This window comes from Natator depressus, chromosome 2, assembly GCF_965152275.1.
Source record: "Natator depressus isolate rNatDep1 chromosome 2, rNatDep2.hap1, whole genome shotgun sequence".
Classification (NCBI taxonomy): domain Eukaryota; kingdom Metazoa; phylum Chordata; order Testudines; family Cheloniidae; genus Natator; species Natator depressus.
The window spans coordinates 150,128,127-150,147,830 of NC_134235.1; the positions used below are offsets into that span (position 1 = coordinate 150,128,127).

The following is a 19,704-nucleotide window of genomic DNA, read 5'->3' on the forward strand; positions in this document are numbered from 1 at the left end:
TGGGTTTATATTTCACTCAGTATTGGAATATGGTACTCTACACTGTTTTTTTTTCTTTTTTAAATCTAGGTTGTACCTACATAGGATTAAGTTAGTCAAAGTTTTGCTTGGGATCTGCTCTAGAAAGATGATGGAGAATTTATATCCACCTGACTTCTATAATTTAACACCAGTTTTAAAGTGATCGATTTATGTTCTTAATTTTCTTTTTGAACTTTCCCCTGTATTCAGTACTCAGAGTGTATTGAAAAAAATTAGCAACCTATCAGATTTTGCAGAGTAGGCTTGAATTTGAAAGCAGAACACAAACAATTAAAGCAAATTATTAAAGACCAGATCACTCCTGGTTCAATATGGATGCACCAGGAGGAGGGAAGAATGCTTTTCGCACCTGTGCAGAGGCCAGCTACAATCTGACTGGGGAGCGAATGCATTCTTTTTGGCTGATGCAAGCCTCCCCAAAGGAGCAGGGAATGATGGGTGAGGGGAGGACTATGGCCACACCCACTCGTCACACTTACTAGCAAACCTACCAGTGTTGAGGGAAGTGCAGGCTGCACCCTTTCATCCTTTTTAATGGGTAGTAGAGTTGCTTCTCCTCACAGTTTGCCAGAATTTCCTCCTGCAGCCCCACTGCCACATGGCCCCATCTGTACTAACAAAGGGTTTAATCTTGAAAGCCCTATTTGGCTCTAGACGGATTGCTGATAATACTGATGCTGATCCTAAATTTTAAAAGGCATTTGTTTCAACTTTCCATTTCATTATTTTAATCTAATTTTTTCTCACAAACTATAGAGAACATTAAAAGGCAAATCAATAAAGAAATGATGATTGTGGTCCTTATATAATTATTTAAATAATGGAAAAAACTGAAACTAACCCCTTAAACAATATAATATGTACTGGTAAGGCATATATGTGGTAGGCATGACTGTTTAATGGAGGAAATATTAAATGTTTCAAACTTTATTTTACAGACAATTTATTAATATGCTTATTTTAATAAGTCTAAAAATCACCCTCCTATTCATAGCATCAAAGTAATAGATCTTTGTTCTGAAGGTACTTGACAGAAATGTCTGCCTTGCTCCTGACAGATCACTAGCTAATGTAATGGTTACAAAGACAGTCATGAAAATAGATGAAATTAGGTTTAGTTACATTATAATGAGGAAAGTTTGCTGAAATTTGGATGTTTGAAAAATATCTAGATTTTATTTCTTCCTATTCAATTTTTGGGTTTAGCAAACTAGCATAGGTGGAATAAGAACCAGTCTAAATCTCTATTTAGAGGTTTGAAACATGCAGTTAATGATTTTGCTTTTAAATAGAGGCATGTCTAAAATCCATCTGGGACCTGAAGTGACATTCCTGGCCCTGACAAAACCAGGCGATAAGGGAAATCTCTCAAAAAGTAAGATTTACATCAAATGGTTCAGATGTAGCATTGTAACCAATTCAAAACTCCAAACATTATGAGGTTTCCCCACCACTATACACACTAATGCAGAAATTCAGAGTAAGGAAAGAAGAAGGCAAGAAAATCACTTAATCAAAAATGGAAGATGTTTTCCAGTGTTTTTCATTCCATTTGCCAGTATCACTTACAACAAGAATTTAGACATTCTGATAGAAGTTGTTCTGGTTCCTTGGAGTAAAGTTAAATGCATTGAGAACTACCACTCGGAACATATATAGTATTAATAAGTGACGAACAGGACAACTCATTAGGAGTTTCAGTTGAGAGCGGAGTACATAATCAGGCCTCATTGTCTTTAATCTCATTTTCTTCTTTTTTACTTTCAGTGATTATAGAGTTTGGGAAAGATACCAGATAAAGAGTCCTAGGAACTGACTGCCTACAGAGGTGTCAGGAATAATGGCATGTAGCTGGGCCTGGGATTAACTGGCTAACTACAGCCCTGGTTAACCAGATCACCTGACTGACTGAGTGCCATTGCCAGGATTGCTGTTAAGACCAGCAGTAGCACTTGGACAGCAACTGCTCAGTGCACTCACCCACAATTGTGATCTCTCTTGCATCTGCCTTGTTCCTGCCTTACTCCCAGCTCTGCTCCTGCCTTGTTTCCAGCCTTGCTCCAGTCCTGCCTTCGCCCTGTCCCAGCCCTCTGACACTGTCTCTGGCCCTTGACTTGGCTCCTGGTTCTTGACTCTGGCTGTCAGCGCCACTGTTCCAACCACCAGTCCTGACCGCCCACCTCCTGGTCCATGACAAGATATGGCTGAACAGGTGCAGTTGAAGTTTCCTCATGCTGCCCTGCCGATATGCCTCAGGAGGGAGGGACCACCACTACTGAGGATGAAAGGAGAGTGGAGACTCCATGCACTACAAAAATTACCCATTATTGACAACGGGCATCAACCAAGTGTGCATCTGAAGCAGTGCTGAAATTAATTTAACATGACATGCAGATAAGGATAAAGTGTAGTTAGCACCATTTCAGAAACCATGGTTAAAACCTGTTCAGGTCTACTAAGTCTGCAGTTGTGTCAGGATCCTGGTTCTTCTCAAATAGATTCTGTGATCCCCACAGCTCCAGGCCTGGCTCCACAGCATCTGGGTCTTCCCAGCTCCTTGAGGCAGTCCTTTCCCCAGACAGTCACCCCACCTGGCTTTTTACTTGTGTCCAACAGCATCTCAGGTTGAGGGTGAAGCCTCAGAATCCAATTAAGCTCCTTGTAAAAAAGGGAAGATTTTCTGCCCAGACCCAGAGTAGTTGTGATTATCTTTCTTATATTCGACTTTCAGGCTTTTAATTTTTACTGTCATCAACTGCTTCTCTGGTTTACATTAAGCTCAAAACGTCACTCAGACATCCAGTTAAACACATGTTTTTTCTCCCATGCTGCTTCTAGATCTCCTCTTCACACTACAATCAGGACCCAAGTGTTGGCCTCTGGCCAGCTGGGCGCATACATATAAACTGTCTTCTTTGGGACATTGTTGTGAGATGAGAAAAAGCTATTGCAGATCTGTTGCTAGTAGAAGTTGTCTTCCCTTGAAATAGCTCACACAGCAAAGCTCCATAGTGTGTGCAGAGATATTTCTGTGAGTAAGTGGCTTCCAGTCAAATTGACCTCTGTGCAGTGGAATGCAGAAAATCAAGTGCAGGCATCTGAGCAGTGATTGGTGCACTGCAGCACAATCATGGAAGGACAATGTGTGAATGATTTGTGGTAGGATGCCAGAAACCTCTATCCACATTGGCACTAAAATGGTTCAAAATGAAACAGTTAAGACTGAACCAGTTCTTATACTTGCTGAAAGCAAGTATAATCAGAATGGCTCCTTGAATACATGCAGACCATTTGGAACACTTTTGTTGTGGATGTGAAACATTTCACAAGCTTTTAGGATGAGCAAGCAGTTCTTAGAATGGTAAATTTCTTTAGCGTAGACAAGACCTTACATGCATGTATGCAAACAGTTCTGGTAACATAATGATATGAATGGTAGGATGTTGTGGCCTGTTCCAAAAACAATAGTCCAGATCCAGCTATCCTTACTCAAATTTCAATCCATTCTTTTTTAGGCAAAGTTCCATTAAAGAATAGGAGCTTGCCTGAGTAAGAACTGAATCAAACCAGAGTAAGGATTTCAGGATTTGACCACTGCTTGGGACATTTGTGCCTACCAGCGCAACCCCCTTGCTAGACTCCTGAGCCATCCAGTTCTCTTCAGCAGAAAGGACTATAAAAATAATGATCAATGAAAAAGAAATGAGCTTACTTACATTACTGAATGTAAAAGCTATGAACTATAAAAAGCCCCAAACAGCTTTAATAAGGTCAATGTTTGAACTTCAGCTACTATGAATTATACATAATATAAACACAAAGGGCATGCTCATGTGGATCTATAGGGGTGTTATGAGGAATGATGATGTAATTTATTTGTTACCTTTTGGAAAGTAAGCAGCATGCTGAGAAATCCTGAATTATTCATTAGCTTCAGAGCTTCATTCCATGATGGCTTCACACATGTTCGTTCTGGGTCAGCTGTCACAGAATCAATTTTTCTTTGGAACAGAAGTAGCACACAATCCATGATCCGCATTATCAAGTGAGGAGGTTTACCCAGTTTGCGAACAGTAGCAATGTCAACTGGTTTAATAGTCTGAAAAATTACAAAAGAAAATGACCCTCTTATTTAAGCATCTATCCTTTCCAAACTGAAGTGCATGGGAATTAATGACTGTCTCCATCACGGACCAATGTCTCTTTGAATCCAACATAATGTAACTAAAATTCAAAATGTAGTGTATCTCTTTTAGCCTTTTACATAAAGGGCAAGACTGTGGCTTAGCCACTACCCATGATGGATAGTGGCGGTAATGATGAGGCGCTATACACTGGTGGCACCTCCCTGAAGTTCTGTGCCTCAGGTAGACACAATTGACTTGTTTTAAAGTTGTATCTGTAAAATGAGCACTGCAGCTGCAGTTTTGCAAGCAGTTCTGGTGTACCTGATTCTCCAATAGTTTTAACTTCATCAATGTACAAGCAGGGGTGCTGGAACAATTTGTATAGAGGGGGTGCTGAGAGTCATTGAACCAAACTGTGAACCCTGTATATAATGGAAACCACTTCAAGCCAGCAGGTGCAGCAGCACCCCCAGCACCCTTAGTTCCAGCACCTATGTGCACAAGTGAAGATAAGACATCCTTTGTGCAAGGGGAGGAGCTAAATGAGTGGGCCTTGCAGCCGACAACCCTATTCCCTTCTGTCCATTTTCTTGTCTGCAGCAGTGGCTTTCTGGAGCATTGTAACCCCTGGATTAGTTAATCTTACCACATTTCAGATCAGTTCAGCACAATGAAATATTCCAATTCAGGTCGAACTGACCTGAAACTAAACACTTTAATTTTCCAGGTGGAAAATCAAATATTTTTTACCAAAAATTTTGATTTTTGCAGAAACTGCATTTTCCATCAGCAAATCATTCTGGAGGAAAGTTCCCAACCAGCTCTTGTCCTGAGTGACTTTTACATGCTGAATCTACACAAACACGCTGCTGCTGCCTGTGGGCAACTCTCTGTGATGAAAGAAAAGGAGTACTTGTGGCACCTTAGAGACTAACCAATTTATTGGAGCATAAGCTTTCGTGAGCTACAGCTCACTTCATTGGATGCATGAGTCATCCCTGAGCCTGAGCTGGTGAGTCATCAGAGGCAACTGCCTGCAGGGCCTATGACAGGGGCAAGCCAATCAACAAAGGCCCAGCCAATCCACAAGCAGGTATAAAAGTTCCTAATGGAAGCAGACACTCCAGTCTCCTCAATGTTGCTATCTTGCTGGGAGATTCTCCACTACCTGGTAGTTCTGACAGACTCCCCCAGATTCAGCTTGCTCCTGCCCCAGTTTGTGTCTGTTCCTGCCCCTGTTCCAGCCTTAGCCAACCCCTCGGCTATCTGACACTCTCCCTACCATACACACAGGAAAACAGATTGCTATTTCCACGGACTATATGCCAGGCATCAATCTTATACAAAATGAGAATACAGGATAGGGAATATGAAAAGAGACACGTCTCACCAGGGAACGTCAGTTGAGCGTAGACAAGAAGAATGGCACTCCCAGGACTCGTTATTGAGCAGGGTCCCTGTACACCAGCTTTGCACTTGTGATAAAAGCAGACTTGTGGCTACTCTAGATTACACCCACCACTTATACCTGCTTTATCTAGACACTAGCCAGAGAATCAGTGCAGTGTACATTTTTGCACATTATGTCCCTTTGTGGCTACCTGCCTCCCTTTTTGAGTTTATACCTCAGCACACAGAGGCAGCCAGTGCAACTGTCACTGCACCTACTTTGTACAGGAGGAGAATCACTTCAGAAGCGTAGAATGGGTACGACTCACTTTACATTGACTCAGCAGCCTACACATAGCGCAACTCATTGAAGATATGGCCAAAGTGTGCTGAGGGAATGCACACAAAAGCAGCATCTTCTACACTGTGCACTCTCCCCTGGAGCCCACCTCTGCTGCCTGATTGTGGGAGAAGCATTGCCCACCTTTACTTCTCTGCTCCCTTCCCCAGCCTTTAGGGTTTCTGCACAGGGGTTAGCAGTCCAGTGCCAGAGCCCTCTGGACGTTGCCAGTCAGAAGAATAAAACTGAGATTGCAACTGGCCTCTGCTTAGGAGTGAAAGTTGAGAAAACAGCCTTTTAAATCTCACCCAGGGCACCTTTGCCGAGCTAGGTTCAATCTAACCCAAAGGGTAGTATGTGATTGTGTCTAGTGTAAGGTGTCCGGATGATTCAACTGCAGTCTCTGGACCTTGTATCTCACTCACAATTAATATGGCAACTGGAACCTGTCCGTTTATGCATTTTCAGCATTCTGATTTGCCTTGTTGAAGATGGACAAACATAATTAAATGCTCTAGGTTCCACACATAGTGATCATTACACTCATTATCCGTATGCGTTGTCATGGGATCAATTCAATTCTAACCTGCAGTGCTGCCTCTGCTTCCTCCAGTGCAGGCCTTGCAGCTTCAAGCTTCTCCTCAGCCGCTGCTTTATCAATGGCAATTTCATCTACAATGGCATGGGCTTTATCTTTCACCTTTTGGACCTGCATTTTCACCTTTTCAGCAGCTTGGGCTTTCATAGTCACGTCCAGTAAAACGCCATCAGCTCTTTTAGAAGCAACAGCCAAGTCTCTCTCTTTCACTGCCAGTTCTTTGGACAACTGGTTTACTGAAATCTCAGCTTCCATGAGTTTTGCAAGACCTGTTTCAATCAAATTATGACAGTATATTTATGCATCAGGAAAAAGTGAGATGTAAGCCTAAATGTTCAAACTTCGGTGCCTACAACCAGTCATCCAAATCCATATTTAGGAACCTGAGTAAGTGACCTGAAATCTGATCTCACTTATTGTAAACCTGTTTTACACCTGTGTAAATTCATTTATTTCCCTAGAGTTACCTCTGATTTTCACTGCAGTAAGGGACATCAGAATCATGCTCCAGGGTCACTTACTCAGGTTCCTAAATATGGATTTGGATGACTAATTTTAAATATTTATTTTCTTTTTATGCATGTTTTTAATTCCTTAAATCTATCAGACCACATTGCATAATGGTACTCATTCAGGCTAACAGCCATTTAATTTAATATTAGCACAGAAATATGAAGCGAGATTTTCAAACATTGTTAAAATTTAGTATTGTGATGTGCAGTTTTATAAATTTCATACGACCTGACAGGCACTTTATGAATCCATTAGAGACAAGGAGAAACAGGAACTCATTAGATTGCTCCTAAGCTCCATAGAACAGGGCAAAGCAGAGGGGCCTGGAGACTTGTGGAGCTCAGGAGATGCAGCGGACCATGTTGAGCTCCTAAGCTCAGCATTATATGGAAATCTGGAGAGGTGGGGGGAGCTAGAGACAGACAGTATGCTCCTGAGCTCTGGACTGGCTCCACATTTTTAACAAACAATGAGAGAAACAGACACAAAAAAATCACGTGTAAAAAAACTCACAAATAAACCATTACTTTGCATACTCTCCAAACAAGGATAACTCTGCATTTGTGTAGCCATCCACCGGCCATCTATAGGGGTATGATTGCACAGCTCAATTCTGCAAGGTGCTCAGCATTATTTAAGGTACTGAATATTCTTGTGAGGTTCTGAACACTCTCTTCTCCAGCTGACTACCTTGGCAGCTCAGGGGACTCAGCACACTGCAGGATCAAGACCCTAGCCCCACCCTCCTACTTCAGCAATTGGTGAAATCATTGACTGCATAAGAAAAGGTGGTACATTCTGCAAATGGGCTGATTCCCTACTCTCCTCTGTGGTAACTAAGTAATGTACTTGACGGATCTAATGAATACACTACTCTAAGGTCTGCAGGCTGCATGGGCTGACTGAAGATTGTTGTGTGAGTCCAGGTCCTGAGCTATTGTAAATCAGCATATCTCCATTGACCTCTATGGAGCTAGGCAGATTTACACCAACTAGAGAGCTGGCCTATGGTCTTTATCTGAGTGGTCGGAACTCAGTCATGAGAGGGTGGTGGATAGGAAAGCTGTAAAGAGGTTTCCAGTCTGTATAGAAAGGGTAGATAAAGTAGATTGGGTTTTCTGCCTCATTGTGCAATAGTGGACTGAGGAAATGTGGTGTTTCTCATTTTGATCACAGTGGGTTGCTGGCATGCATGGGACAGGAAAGTCTCTGGTCTGCATGTGAATGGCAAGATAGTGTGTATCTGGCTAATAATTGGTGAGTAAACTGGAGGATGGTCTGTAAACTGGAGTAAACTGGAGGATGGTCTGTGGTTGGGTCTGTAAACCTTTGGATGATTATTTGTGAGAGTTTGTAGCCCATATTGGAAATGACTATGGAGGTAGAATGGATAGGTGCAGATTTTTAGGATGAATGCTGATCAGGAACTCTGGGAACAGTTAAGCTTGGTTTTGGAAATTTTACCTGGGTATATTTATTTAACAGACTATTAATTGTGAATGTATTTGAATATTTACCTACTTTCCTTTGGTTGTTAATTTCAATACTTTTAAATGCATAATCTGTTTTGGGGTTTTTTTAGCAGTACCATTTCTTGGAATACATCCACAGTAGCAGTTTTAACTTAAAGCGAACAAAGGGTTTTTTATCTGTTAATTAATATCAATTTACAATTCACTTGTAGTCTACAAAACATATAAAGTTAATGAAGCGAAAATTTCAAGTGTTTTGTAAGCACACTGTACAATATAACTGAAAACCAATTATGGTAGCTGCCTTGCTAATAGAAATGAGCTCAATTCATTTAAATCTATACAAACAGGATAATTTTTTGAAATGCTGTGACTCAGATTCTTGTATAAAAGAGTAACTATTAATGGTATACTACCGTTCCATAAAATGTTAATTTTGCAACGTAGGTTTTAATGGTATCAAAACCATTAATTCCCCATCTAGTACAAAAGAGTTTTAGAAATAATAATGGTCTCCGACATGTTCAGCATTTTGAGAGATCTAAAGGATATGTCAAGCTGTGCAAGATCTAAGTGTGGAATGTTATATACAATTCACTTTGGACCAATTCTGGTCCCACTCCATTTTTTATCCACAGCAATGGGAGCAGGATTGGAAACTTACACTGATCTACCCTATAGGGTGAAATCTTGCCCACACCCACAACCGCAGACAAGCCAAAATGCAACAGAACCACCAGGAAGCACAAAGGGTAGCAGGAGTGAGCAAAATGGAAGTGCTGGGGGCTTCTCCAGACCCTCTTTCCCAAGCTTTGCATCATTCACTGACTCCTCCTCCATCCTTCTGCCTTCCATGTCCCCTTTTTCATCACCTCTGCTCTCATATTCTTATGTCCTCCCTGACCATCAAAAATCTTCCTTATACCCCAAAAAAGCATTGATACTTATTACATTTAAAAAGTAAGTATGTGAACTTTAGAGTTGTACATAAAACAAATTCTTGTACCACAAAGGAATAATTACACACACACACACACACCATAAAATGGAGGCACCAATTGTGACTCTGGACTCTATAGTTAAGGATGAGTTGACTTTTGCATTTAGAGCAGGAATGCAACCTCTTTATTCTTATATCTATTATACAGTATATACATATCTCTTTCTAAAAAAAAGTATATTGTACCTGTTTTCATGCGGTCAGACAAATTTCCCACACCAGCAAATTTCTCTCTGTAGATGGTTTTGTAGCCACTGATGAATGACAGATAAGACTTTGGAGTCACAAACGTTCGACGCCTGTATCGTTCGAAGTACTCAACACATTGTTCAGCTACAAGATCTTGAAACGTTCCCATAGCGTTAACAATGCTTTGTTTTACTCCATCTGTGCATTCAATTGTGTAGGAAGCTAAAAAATGCTGTGCAACAGCTACTAGAGCATCTTTAGGCCAGGGCTGGAGCCAGTCCATAGTACATCCTGAAATCAAACCCGGAAACTTCAGTGCGCGAGTTCTGAATTTTTCCCCAACAGGTGAAAAACAAAGAACCACATGCAAATTGTTGCGAACTCGAGTAAGAAAATAGTCATAGAGATTTTCACTACTAGGAGAACGTCTTGGGTACTCTTTCTTCATCACAGATATCAGGTCTTGTGTAATTTCATCTATTTCATCTCGTGCAAAAAGACTGGAAACCTCACCTGAAGCCAAAACATTGTTCATGTACTCAAGAAAAGACTCATCTCTGATTTCATTGTCTGTGAATATAAAGGTAATACCCTGTCCTTTCTGTCCAGCGGTGCGATACAGAATTTTCAGATCATCCATAAGGTTATTAATGCCATACGTTCTAAGGTAGGGAAGGGTTAAAGATGGACAAAACAAAATAAATAGATCAGTTCAGGAAACAATTTAATATTTTCTGGCTCAATCTAGTTAGGTAAAAATGTATAAATATGAAATTCATTTACAATATCTCCTTTCACAAACACAATCTATTGCATTATGTTAGGTTCTCTTACACCATTTGGACAAATTCAGCACTGGCAAAAACTGGGGCAACTTCGCTGAAATTAATGGGGTTGCCTCCTTTAATAGGGTGGCAAGACTAAGACCCTGTCTAGGAATGTGGGACTGCATTGATGAGTCACTAAGACTCAGGTGCTAAAGTTCTTCATTAAGATTCAGGGTAACTACTGCTGAGTCACACCGGAGAATGGGTCCAATTACTTCTAACCAAGATATAAAGAATGTGGGATTGTCTTTTAGGGCAACTGAGAGTTAGAACTGAGAGGATCCTTAAAGGAAAGCCCTAGGAACTTCCAAGCTTAAGGTGGAATCTTAGGCTGAGGTTTATGTTGTGTTATTCATTTTGAGTTAACAATTATGCCAAACTCCAAAAAGGGGTGAGTCTGGACACTAGCTCAGGGTCTATGTGCTCTGTTGACAACAGAGGAGGGACTCAGCTTGTTCACACATCAAATATATAAAACTGTGGTCCATATGAAGCCAACGGTCATTTTGCTATTGATTTCAGATGGCTCAATATCAGGTCAATAGTTCATAAACTGGTCTTTTTATCCATTGTATCTTTAACCAATGGAAGTTGAAATTAATATTTTCCCCTTTCCTTTATCAGTTCATCTTTGAAATGAACATTTGGTTTCTAATGTGCCTTCTAAAAGTAATAAATAATACTTGTAATATCCACATAACTAATTCTAAAGCACTTCATAACAAACCTCTGAGTCAAGGTTAAAGCAATTACCCAGCAAACATTTCTAAGTTCTGCTGCAGTTCCTTCACAATATTAACATTGCCCTGTAGCTACTGCCAGTTCTGCCACTGCGGGGCACCTGAAGCAATCCATCCGTTTAGTCTACACTTAGTGACTATGGTTATTACAGTAATTTGTGTTATACTGATCACCACAACATTTATCCATTCCTGAAAGTTTATGAAATATTTTATTCATCACATGGATATGAATGGAATCCTACAGATATAGAACTAAATTCTGTGCTGTCTTGAACCTAATTCTGTGCTGCCTTGAACCTATTTCTCTGCTTTCTCTCTTTCTTTTAGCCGATCTCTCTCCTGCTGTCTCTTTCTTTTCTACCTCTCTGAGAGGTTAGAGGGGCTTGACATGTCTTTTTTCCCTTTCCCTTGGGTACAGCTCCAAGTTGCAAGATTTTCAGTTGCAAGATTTTCACTCGAAGTGTTTATTTACAAGTGATACTGCACAGAGAGACCTAATGACGTATTCAGTCTGGTCATTTTAAAGTGAGAGATTTTTGAAGCAGGATTTAAATAGGATTTTATAGGGGAACACTGTGGGCCAGAATCACTTAAAGGAAGAAGAAAGGCTTTCTGCCAAAAGTTTTTACTGTATCTCCGTGTATTATTAAGGCAGCAGAACAGCCACCCAGTTCTGCCATCTGCCAAATGTGCATCTCAACGTGCACTTTTGGCTGAAAAATGTAGTTTACAATTCGGGCTGAAATGCTTGAAAGGCTTTGTACTATTTGAAATTAATTGTAAATGTTAATTTACATAGCAGATTAAGGTACCAATATATTAACGTCTGTGTTTATTGCATTGTGTTACCTTGTTAGAGTAATCTGAAAGCTCTGATATCCAGCAATATATGATGCTAATCTGGTCAGGCTCTGTTTTCCAGATCCACCCACACCAACCAACAAGGCATTTCCCTGCGGAGTACGGATAATTCGGGATATTTTAACCAAATGGATCATTGCATCCTGCATAAAGAAAACATTGTTAAAATGATGTGAGGACAAAAAAAAATATTGTCTATCATCTTCATGTAGAAACTCATCAGTTAGTGACTGCCTTCATTTGGAGCCAGATCCTCACCTGATGTCTACTCAGGGACCAATCCAATGCCCTATGAAATCAATGGAAAGGCTCCCATTTACTTCAATGGGCAGTAGATCTGGCCCTGAGAGAGCATCCCTATTTCATGCTCACCCAAGAGCATGTGATATGCAGTGCCTGCTCTCAGGGGACCTAAGGGGACCTGTGACTCTGAGGGTAGAGGAGGGGCAGGAAGGAAGCCTACTGAGGCTCCTAAAGACTGGTCTCTGAGGAGAAATATTTACAACCTCTCTAAACAGCAGTTTGTCTAAATAGGAAAAGTAGAAGAGCAGTGTATTTGTATTCTATTAACCATATTATTTATGCCCTAAACGGTGACAGCAATACATAAAACAAGCCTTTCTGTTAATCCGATCACACTTGAATTCAGTTCAAAACCATGCACTCAGCCCCAGGGAACAGGCCCATCCCTTGCAGTGGACATGACAAAGGACAGGATGGTGTCAGTATGGTGAGCTGATACAATCAAAAATTGGTCTGTAAGTCCACCACACCCAGACAGCAAGAAGTGTCTGTGAAGAAAAAGGGGTCAAGGGATCTTTTAGGAGGGGGTAGCCTCAATGTGTAGGAGGGTGGGGAAAATTAGTGAGGAGACGTTCTCAGTGCATGCAACAAGCTTTTGCTTTGGAGTTTCAGGGCAGGAAGAAGGAAAAGACTGGGAGCTGGAAAGTGACTGAATAACTGGTGTGAACAGAGGCAGCAGCCTGGTGGCATAAAGAGCATCCTCTATGGCTCATTTGTAAGAGATACAGGAGTTCCTCACAGAACATAGAATTGGCAGGTTTGGTCAAACTTCAATGACAATCTTGGCAGGACCATATAATATCCATGCATCATTAAATAAAGAGAAACCTACACAAGAAGGGCTGTATATTGGGGCACTTTCAATAATAACTATTTTTACTGTCAATCAGAGAAATAAATACCTTGAATAATACTAAGTCCATATGTGTTCCTCTGATGGTTTCATTGTACTGCTGCATGAACATCTGTAATCTTTCAGCCAAGTTATCAAAGGAAGGAATAGACTCATACATTTTAGGAGCTTCTAGCTCTACCTCATCAGGTTCATCCCCAGTGGCCTCTGGGGCATCACGCAAAAAATCCACAAAGTATAATTCTTTGTGGTCATTTCCTAGTAGGTCTTGACCGTGATCCTCAGAAGCAATCTACAAAAAAACGTTGTATATTACCATCATCAATTATGTTTTTGGTAAGCCTCCTTCAAAGTGAATACTGAACATTATTCATCTTACCTTTCTTATCATATCTTCAAACCAGCCTTTGTCATTTTGGTTGATGAACCTATCTGCAATAACACGACTGCATTCATGCTGGAAGAGAGCAGCCAAAACACTGGTGTTCTGGCAGACTTCAGCGGAAACTGTAAGAATTCCTTGCCAAATACGACTGAGATCTCGTAAATTAAAGATGTAATGAAATTTAGCTGGAGTTGGTAACATCTATAAAAGAATGTTAGATCCATTTTCAAGTAACTACTTAAGAAGCACTGAAATAGTTCTTTCATAATTATCCACGTGGTATTAAATGAACACTGCATTTTTTAAATCAACTTCAAAATTAATTTTGCACTAAAGACAGAAATTAATTCATGATATTTAGAACACAGTTAACATATGAAAGTAAAACAAGATTAGGATGATGATCAGCTCATAAATTACTTGTATGTGGGATATCAACTTCTCCAGAAATCTTCAAAGCCACAGTAACAAGGAATGAAGGGCAGTAAGGACAGTTCAGCCAACCATGGAATGAAAGGCCTCACAAAAAACAGCTGCAATTCTTGGCCCCTCGATCCTCTCCTCCCTCTTCCCCTGATTTTGTCTCCCTCTTTTTGTTCTTTTTGAGAACATTTGTCTTGTTCACAAGCATGAGTACAAGGAGATGAAGGGAAATGCGGGGGGGGGGGGGGAGAAGAGGAAGGAAACGAGGAAGGATAGGAAGGAGGAAAAAGAGCATGGAGGAAGATGAAGAGTGAGAGGAGTTCTTTAAACAAAAAACTTTAAAAGCAAAGTAGCCCCTTTTCCTCTTCTTCCAAAGACAGCTGAGGTAATGGATATCTTTAGCCTTTTTGTTTTATATTTAGCAAATTTGGAGTTCTAATAGTTCACAAACACACTTTTTTTTCTCCTGGTGCACCATTCCCTTTGTGGAGAGTGGGGTAAATAGTGGGGGAAAGTATTTACAAATGTTTTATCCCAATTCAGAGACATGCCCCCCTTATTTTGCTTGTGTCTCACGAGCATTCATATGAGTGAAATTTTATTCAAATGAATGTTCACAAGAAGCAAATTTCAAGCTATTAACCAATATTATTTGAATTAGAAAATGAAATTAGTTTTGTGATTCATTAAATTAATTCAGGTGGAAGTGGAGTAGTTCATGACAATTTGGTCAGCCAATCAACGAGCAAAACAAATGTCAGATGACTTTGGTGATCAGTCACAGATCTCAAATATCCTGATCATCAAATAATTGACTGACTACTCAATGCAAACAGATCACCAGTGATCTGTAATTCAAGATGTTTGTAAAATCTATGTGTTAAGCAATTTTGAACAATGAATAAACGTGTAAAAAATACAATTTCTTCTTAGACAATTCACTGACAGAAAAAAGGCCTATATTTGTTGAATAAATTGTTCACTATAAAAAGTTTGACTAGCTGTTCCTCTGTGTCTCTGCTGAGGCCCATATAATATGCACAGTTCCTTATCCCCTTTCCATACCCCTATTCTCCAGCCTCAAGTCATGGTCACAATCCTACTGACCAAGGAAGTTTATGATAGCTAGAGTTGGCTGTGAATACCTGTTCAAATTCAAAAACAATCTGTGATTCAACTGGGTTTGCGGCCTTTTCATATTCAATACCTATGAATATTTGAGCACTCAAGCTTTATTAGCATAAAAACTTGAGAAAAATATTTTAAATTTTAGCATTTGCCAGAAATGAATTTTAAATTGCATTCTATATTGTAAATCTGCCATTCCTACTGTGTGTGTTAGTTAAGCTCATCATCCAGGCAAGGGACAGAAACTCCATCATGTGATGTAAGCAGCTAGCCAGCACAGCATGGATATTGCATATTCACCATGAATCATTTGAAACAATCTGCAAACCAAAAATTATTTGCTGAAGAAATTCAAATAAATTCAAAAATTTCATAATTCATGTACAGAAAAGAGGCAAAATTTGTATGATAAGTTATTCATTGTTAATTACTTGCTCAGGTCTCCTATCATTATCTCAGAAATGCATATAAAAATACAATTTGATTACAGCTAGACTGATGGCAAGTTATGACTATTGCTTGTGATCAGCTAAGAATTACGGAGACTATTATTTTTTGTTACTCTGTTCCCACATCCCAATATTTGTCCCGCTTCTTTATTTCTTCCACCTGCAATTTTTTGTCATTTAGAGTGTAAGCTCCCTGGAGCAGGGACTTGTATTTAATAGATGTTTGTGCACTGCCTGGTACAATGGGGGCCCACCTGCATGGCTTCCAGGAGCCACCACTAATAGCATAAAATAACAAAATAATAATATCATCCCATCAGAATCATGGTCACCATCACATTTTCCAACAGACAATAGATTCTGTGGATACTGATTATCATTACAGCAGAAATTCCACAGGTACTGTGCTATAGTAAAAAAAGACATAATTCTCCCACCTTTTCATTTCATGGTGCAAATATAGGCTTGTTAACAAAAGTCACATTAGTTTTACCTTTACTTTAGTTGCTTGCCAGACTTTTCGAGTTGTAGGTACTAATGCTGATGCCAGTTTACATATTTCGTCTGGGAAGCCTCTCTGCACACAGAAATAGCCTTCAGCTACTGTTCTAAATATTTTGTCAATAGACGAATTGGAAGGTAGGGTGCAGTTATAAACACTAAATTGACGCTTGAGGCGCTGAGGAATGTCATTCCGACCTCCTCCAGGGTGAATCATGGCTGCTACAAACTGGATGTCAACCACATTAGTGAATTCTCCTGGCTTTTCCAAATTGTAGAAACCTTTCTGCTCCATCAGCTGCCTTACAATCTCATTGGTGATCTTACAGAAACATAAAGAGAATAATCAGGTATTATTTCTTGATAGTTCATCTGAATCCAAATCTCCTGCACAATAAATGAGCAAGCAAAAGAAAAAGGCACAGTACTTTGCAGTGAATCATGTTGTTTACAGAATACCATTCAGGAAAGCAACAAAAGAAAACAAATAAGTTATTCCAAATATTCTGGTCCAGTTTGGCAGATGTAACTGATTACTTGTCCAGGAATTTTCAAAACTATCTAGTAACCTCACTTATCTTTTAGAACATTAACTAGCACCTACTGTTCTTCCAAGCACCTCAGAAATGTTTATACAGGATGGTAAGTGGGACCAGCAGCTGCAGGTGCACAGGGTTGGCTGCATAGAATGGTATGTATTGTAGTCATAGCCAGGTGACCAATTGGGTTGTCACAATGCAAGAGGGTACTGGGGGCCAGGGAGAAGGAAGGTGCCTAGGAAAACTTAAGCACCTCAATGTTAGGCATGGTGAGGTGCCACCCAACTCATGAGGTGCAGGTGGGTAGAGAATCAGCCTGCAGCCACATACTAGAGACATCAGGTGGGCCAGGAAGCCCAAGAAGGGACAGAGAGAGAGACACACACATTCATACAGTGACTGGAACAGACACTTGATGAGTAAGTGGAAGTGGTTACTTCAGCAGCGGGGATGGTTATATAGGGGCTTTGGAAAGTGAGAGAGACAGGTTTTGGGGGCTGGATGGAAGGAGAGGGGGAGACATGATAGAACATGTGCTTTGGATGGGAAGGGGAAGGCTAAGGAGTAGTCCATGATGAATAACCTCTACTTCCAGAGGGAAAGAAAGCAGGAAACTGAGAAGATCCTTACTTTCCAAACCAGGTCTACAAGGCTTGCAGGACCTGGCTGGGGTTCACAGGGCTACAGATTCAGAGGTACAGGCTCAGCAAGGATGCCTGCTGTCCCAGTGTATGAGTGATTAAATTGAAGACAGACTTTCAGAAAGGGCAGGTATATAAAATATTCATTTATTAATTTTTGAAAACTCATGTAAATACCTAGGCACCTAAATACCTGTCTAAGCTATCGTGTTGGAATCCAGCTAGTGATAACTGTGCTTTAAAGTCTGGATTGATCAAGAAGGAAAGATGCTTTGACTGCTTCCTGGATTCTCATGCTCCCTTTTCCTATCTAGATAAGCATAGTTGTTTCAGTAGAAAATAGAAACTACTGCTTTACTTCCCATTGCTTTCAGTACAGCCAGTTCATAAACACCACAAGTACTACAAGTAACTGGGATGAAAGGCCTAAAAGCTACAATGGTTATCAAATAGCTTAATGTTAATTCTGACCACTTTATTCTGACAATTTCTCATCAATTATGAGGAAAAATAGCACAGAGGTATTTATAATCCAATAGATCACAGGGATATGTCATCCTATGTTATTTGCCCATCTAGTATTCATCACTTTTGCTATGCCTGGTTCTCCACAACCATCAGTAGTAATGGTAGGAACGCTGGAATTGACAGTGCTCTGGTTGCCCATTTAAACTCTGTGTTGTCTAAATGCTGTTCAGAACAAGTCTACAGATACAGCCTATAAAACACTGTTGGCCCCTGGTACCATTGCTACAAATGGTGGGGAATTTTAGGCAAAATGCCCCATTGTTGATATGGCCTAGTATTCACTGCAAACACACCCAAAGCAAAAAATATGGATTTTCAGTTCTCCTTAAAATATTTACAAAGTCTTAAAAACACCACTGTATCAAGTTGGCTTCTCCTTTATGTACACATGAAGCATCTGCATTCACTCATTACTTAGTGCTAACATTTTTTCACCTGATCACCCCATTCATTAATTACAGGCATGTTGATGTCATCAATAAATATGGTCATTTTCTTTCCAGCTGGAGGACCGTAGGTAGTGCCCATTCTTTTATCTATGTAGCTTTCCATACTCCTTTGGAACATATTTGGCAGAGTGGCAGAAGAGAAGTTTAAGCGCTTTGTCAGATGAAGTTCAGGATCATATTTGCTGGTATAACCCTATAAAATAAACACATGTTTTATATAATTCAGAACTGCAGAGCACCCACAATTCTAGGTGAAGTCAATGAGAGATACTAAGCTCAGCCCATCTGAAAAATCAGACATAAGGTATCTCAAGTTGGGCACCCATGGATAGAAGCAACCAAAATTACTGGCAACTTTTAAGAATCCTGGACTTACTATTTAGTTTAAAATATTAACAGAAGTTTATTTAAAACAAACATTATGAGCCTATAACCTGAAATTCAAAAAAACTCTTAATCAATGTATAGTATTAAAGTTTACAGGGTTTAACAGATGTCTTCAATTGTTGCCACTGTTGACATAATGCAAATAAATCTTAAACTCGTTTTTTTCTGAAGGTAAAGGGGCACTTTTGTAAATGAGAAACAGGCACATCAAAGGGACTGATATTTCTCTTTTCCTGATAATACAGAGAATCTTTGTGATTGTCTGAAAGCTTTTTACCTACAAAGACCTGGGTTCACACTCGTATTATTCCTGCTACTGTTGATGATAACCTTAAGCAGTCAAGGGGGTTCAACTCTCTGCACTGCTTTAGGTATTTGTAACATCACCAACTGTACCAAAGGTGAAATCCACAAACCCTGAATTTAAGTGAAGTCAAGGCAGGTACATTAAGGAGGAAACTGTTTTCTGATATTTTGTTTAACAGGATAAGTCGCTACATATGCTGCATTAAAAACCTGGGATTTTCAATTGTGTTTTTAACTGAACAGTTTTAAAAGATTCACTTTGCCTATAAGGATGAAAATACCAAACATAATTTAAATTCTTAAATTTATAACAGGGTTGAATGGAAATTCTCCAATTTCAGAACCTCAGAACAAAGAATATTTAGAGCTCTGCATTACTCTTAGTCACATTTTATAACTATCTGATCAACAGCAGATCTAGTGGGGTACTTCAGAAAAGAAAATCAGCTACATCAGAAAGGAAAATATTTTCCATCCCCAAAAAGATATTTTGATGAACAACATTAGGATCTCGATTTTGCTGACTGCCCAAAACCAGAATCTCCCTTTCAGAAGTGCTGCCTTTTAGAAGCACTTTTTCTGAAGAAGACACAAAAAGATGATGTTCCTCGAAGTTGGGAATATTTGGGTATACATAGTTGGGTATTTGAAGAACACCACAGGCAGCTGGTTAACTGGAGCGTTTCACTGCCCATCCCTCTCCTTATGGTA

General features: G+C 39.9%; 1 protein-coding gene across 1 annotated transcript in view; it reads right to left on the reverse strand.

Annotated features, from left to right (window-relative positions):
• The window catches only part of LOC141982777 (dynein axonemal heavy chain 5-like), a 272,918-nt gene that overhangs the window by 102,903 nt on the left and 150,311 nt on the right, over positions 1-19,704 (reverse strand). The window contains exons 52-59 of the mRNA XM_074945122.1: positions 18,287-18,493; positions 16,136-16,465; positions 13,637-13,843; positions 13,307-13,549; positions 12,090-12,244; positions 9,668-10,332; positions 6,485-6,765; positions 3,926-4,141 (exon numbers count right to left, since the gene is read on the reverse strand). Of these exons, the coding sequence (XP_074801223.1) occupies positions 3,926-4,141; positions 6,485-6,765; positions 9,668-10,332; positions 12,090-12,244; positions 13,307-13,549; positions 13,637-13,843; positions 16,136-16,465; positions 18,287-18,493 (2,304 nt within the window). The remainder of the gene's footprint in view (positions 1-3,925; positions 4,142-6,484; positions 6,766-9,667; positions 10,333-12,089; positions 12,245-13,306; positions 13,550-13,636; positions 13,844-16,135; positions 16,466-18,286; positions 18,494-19,704) is intronic.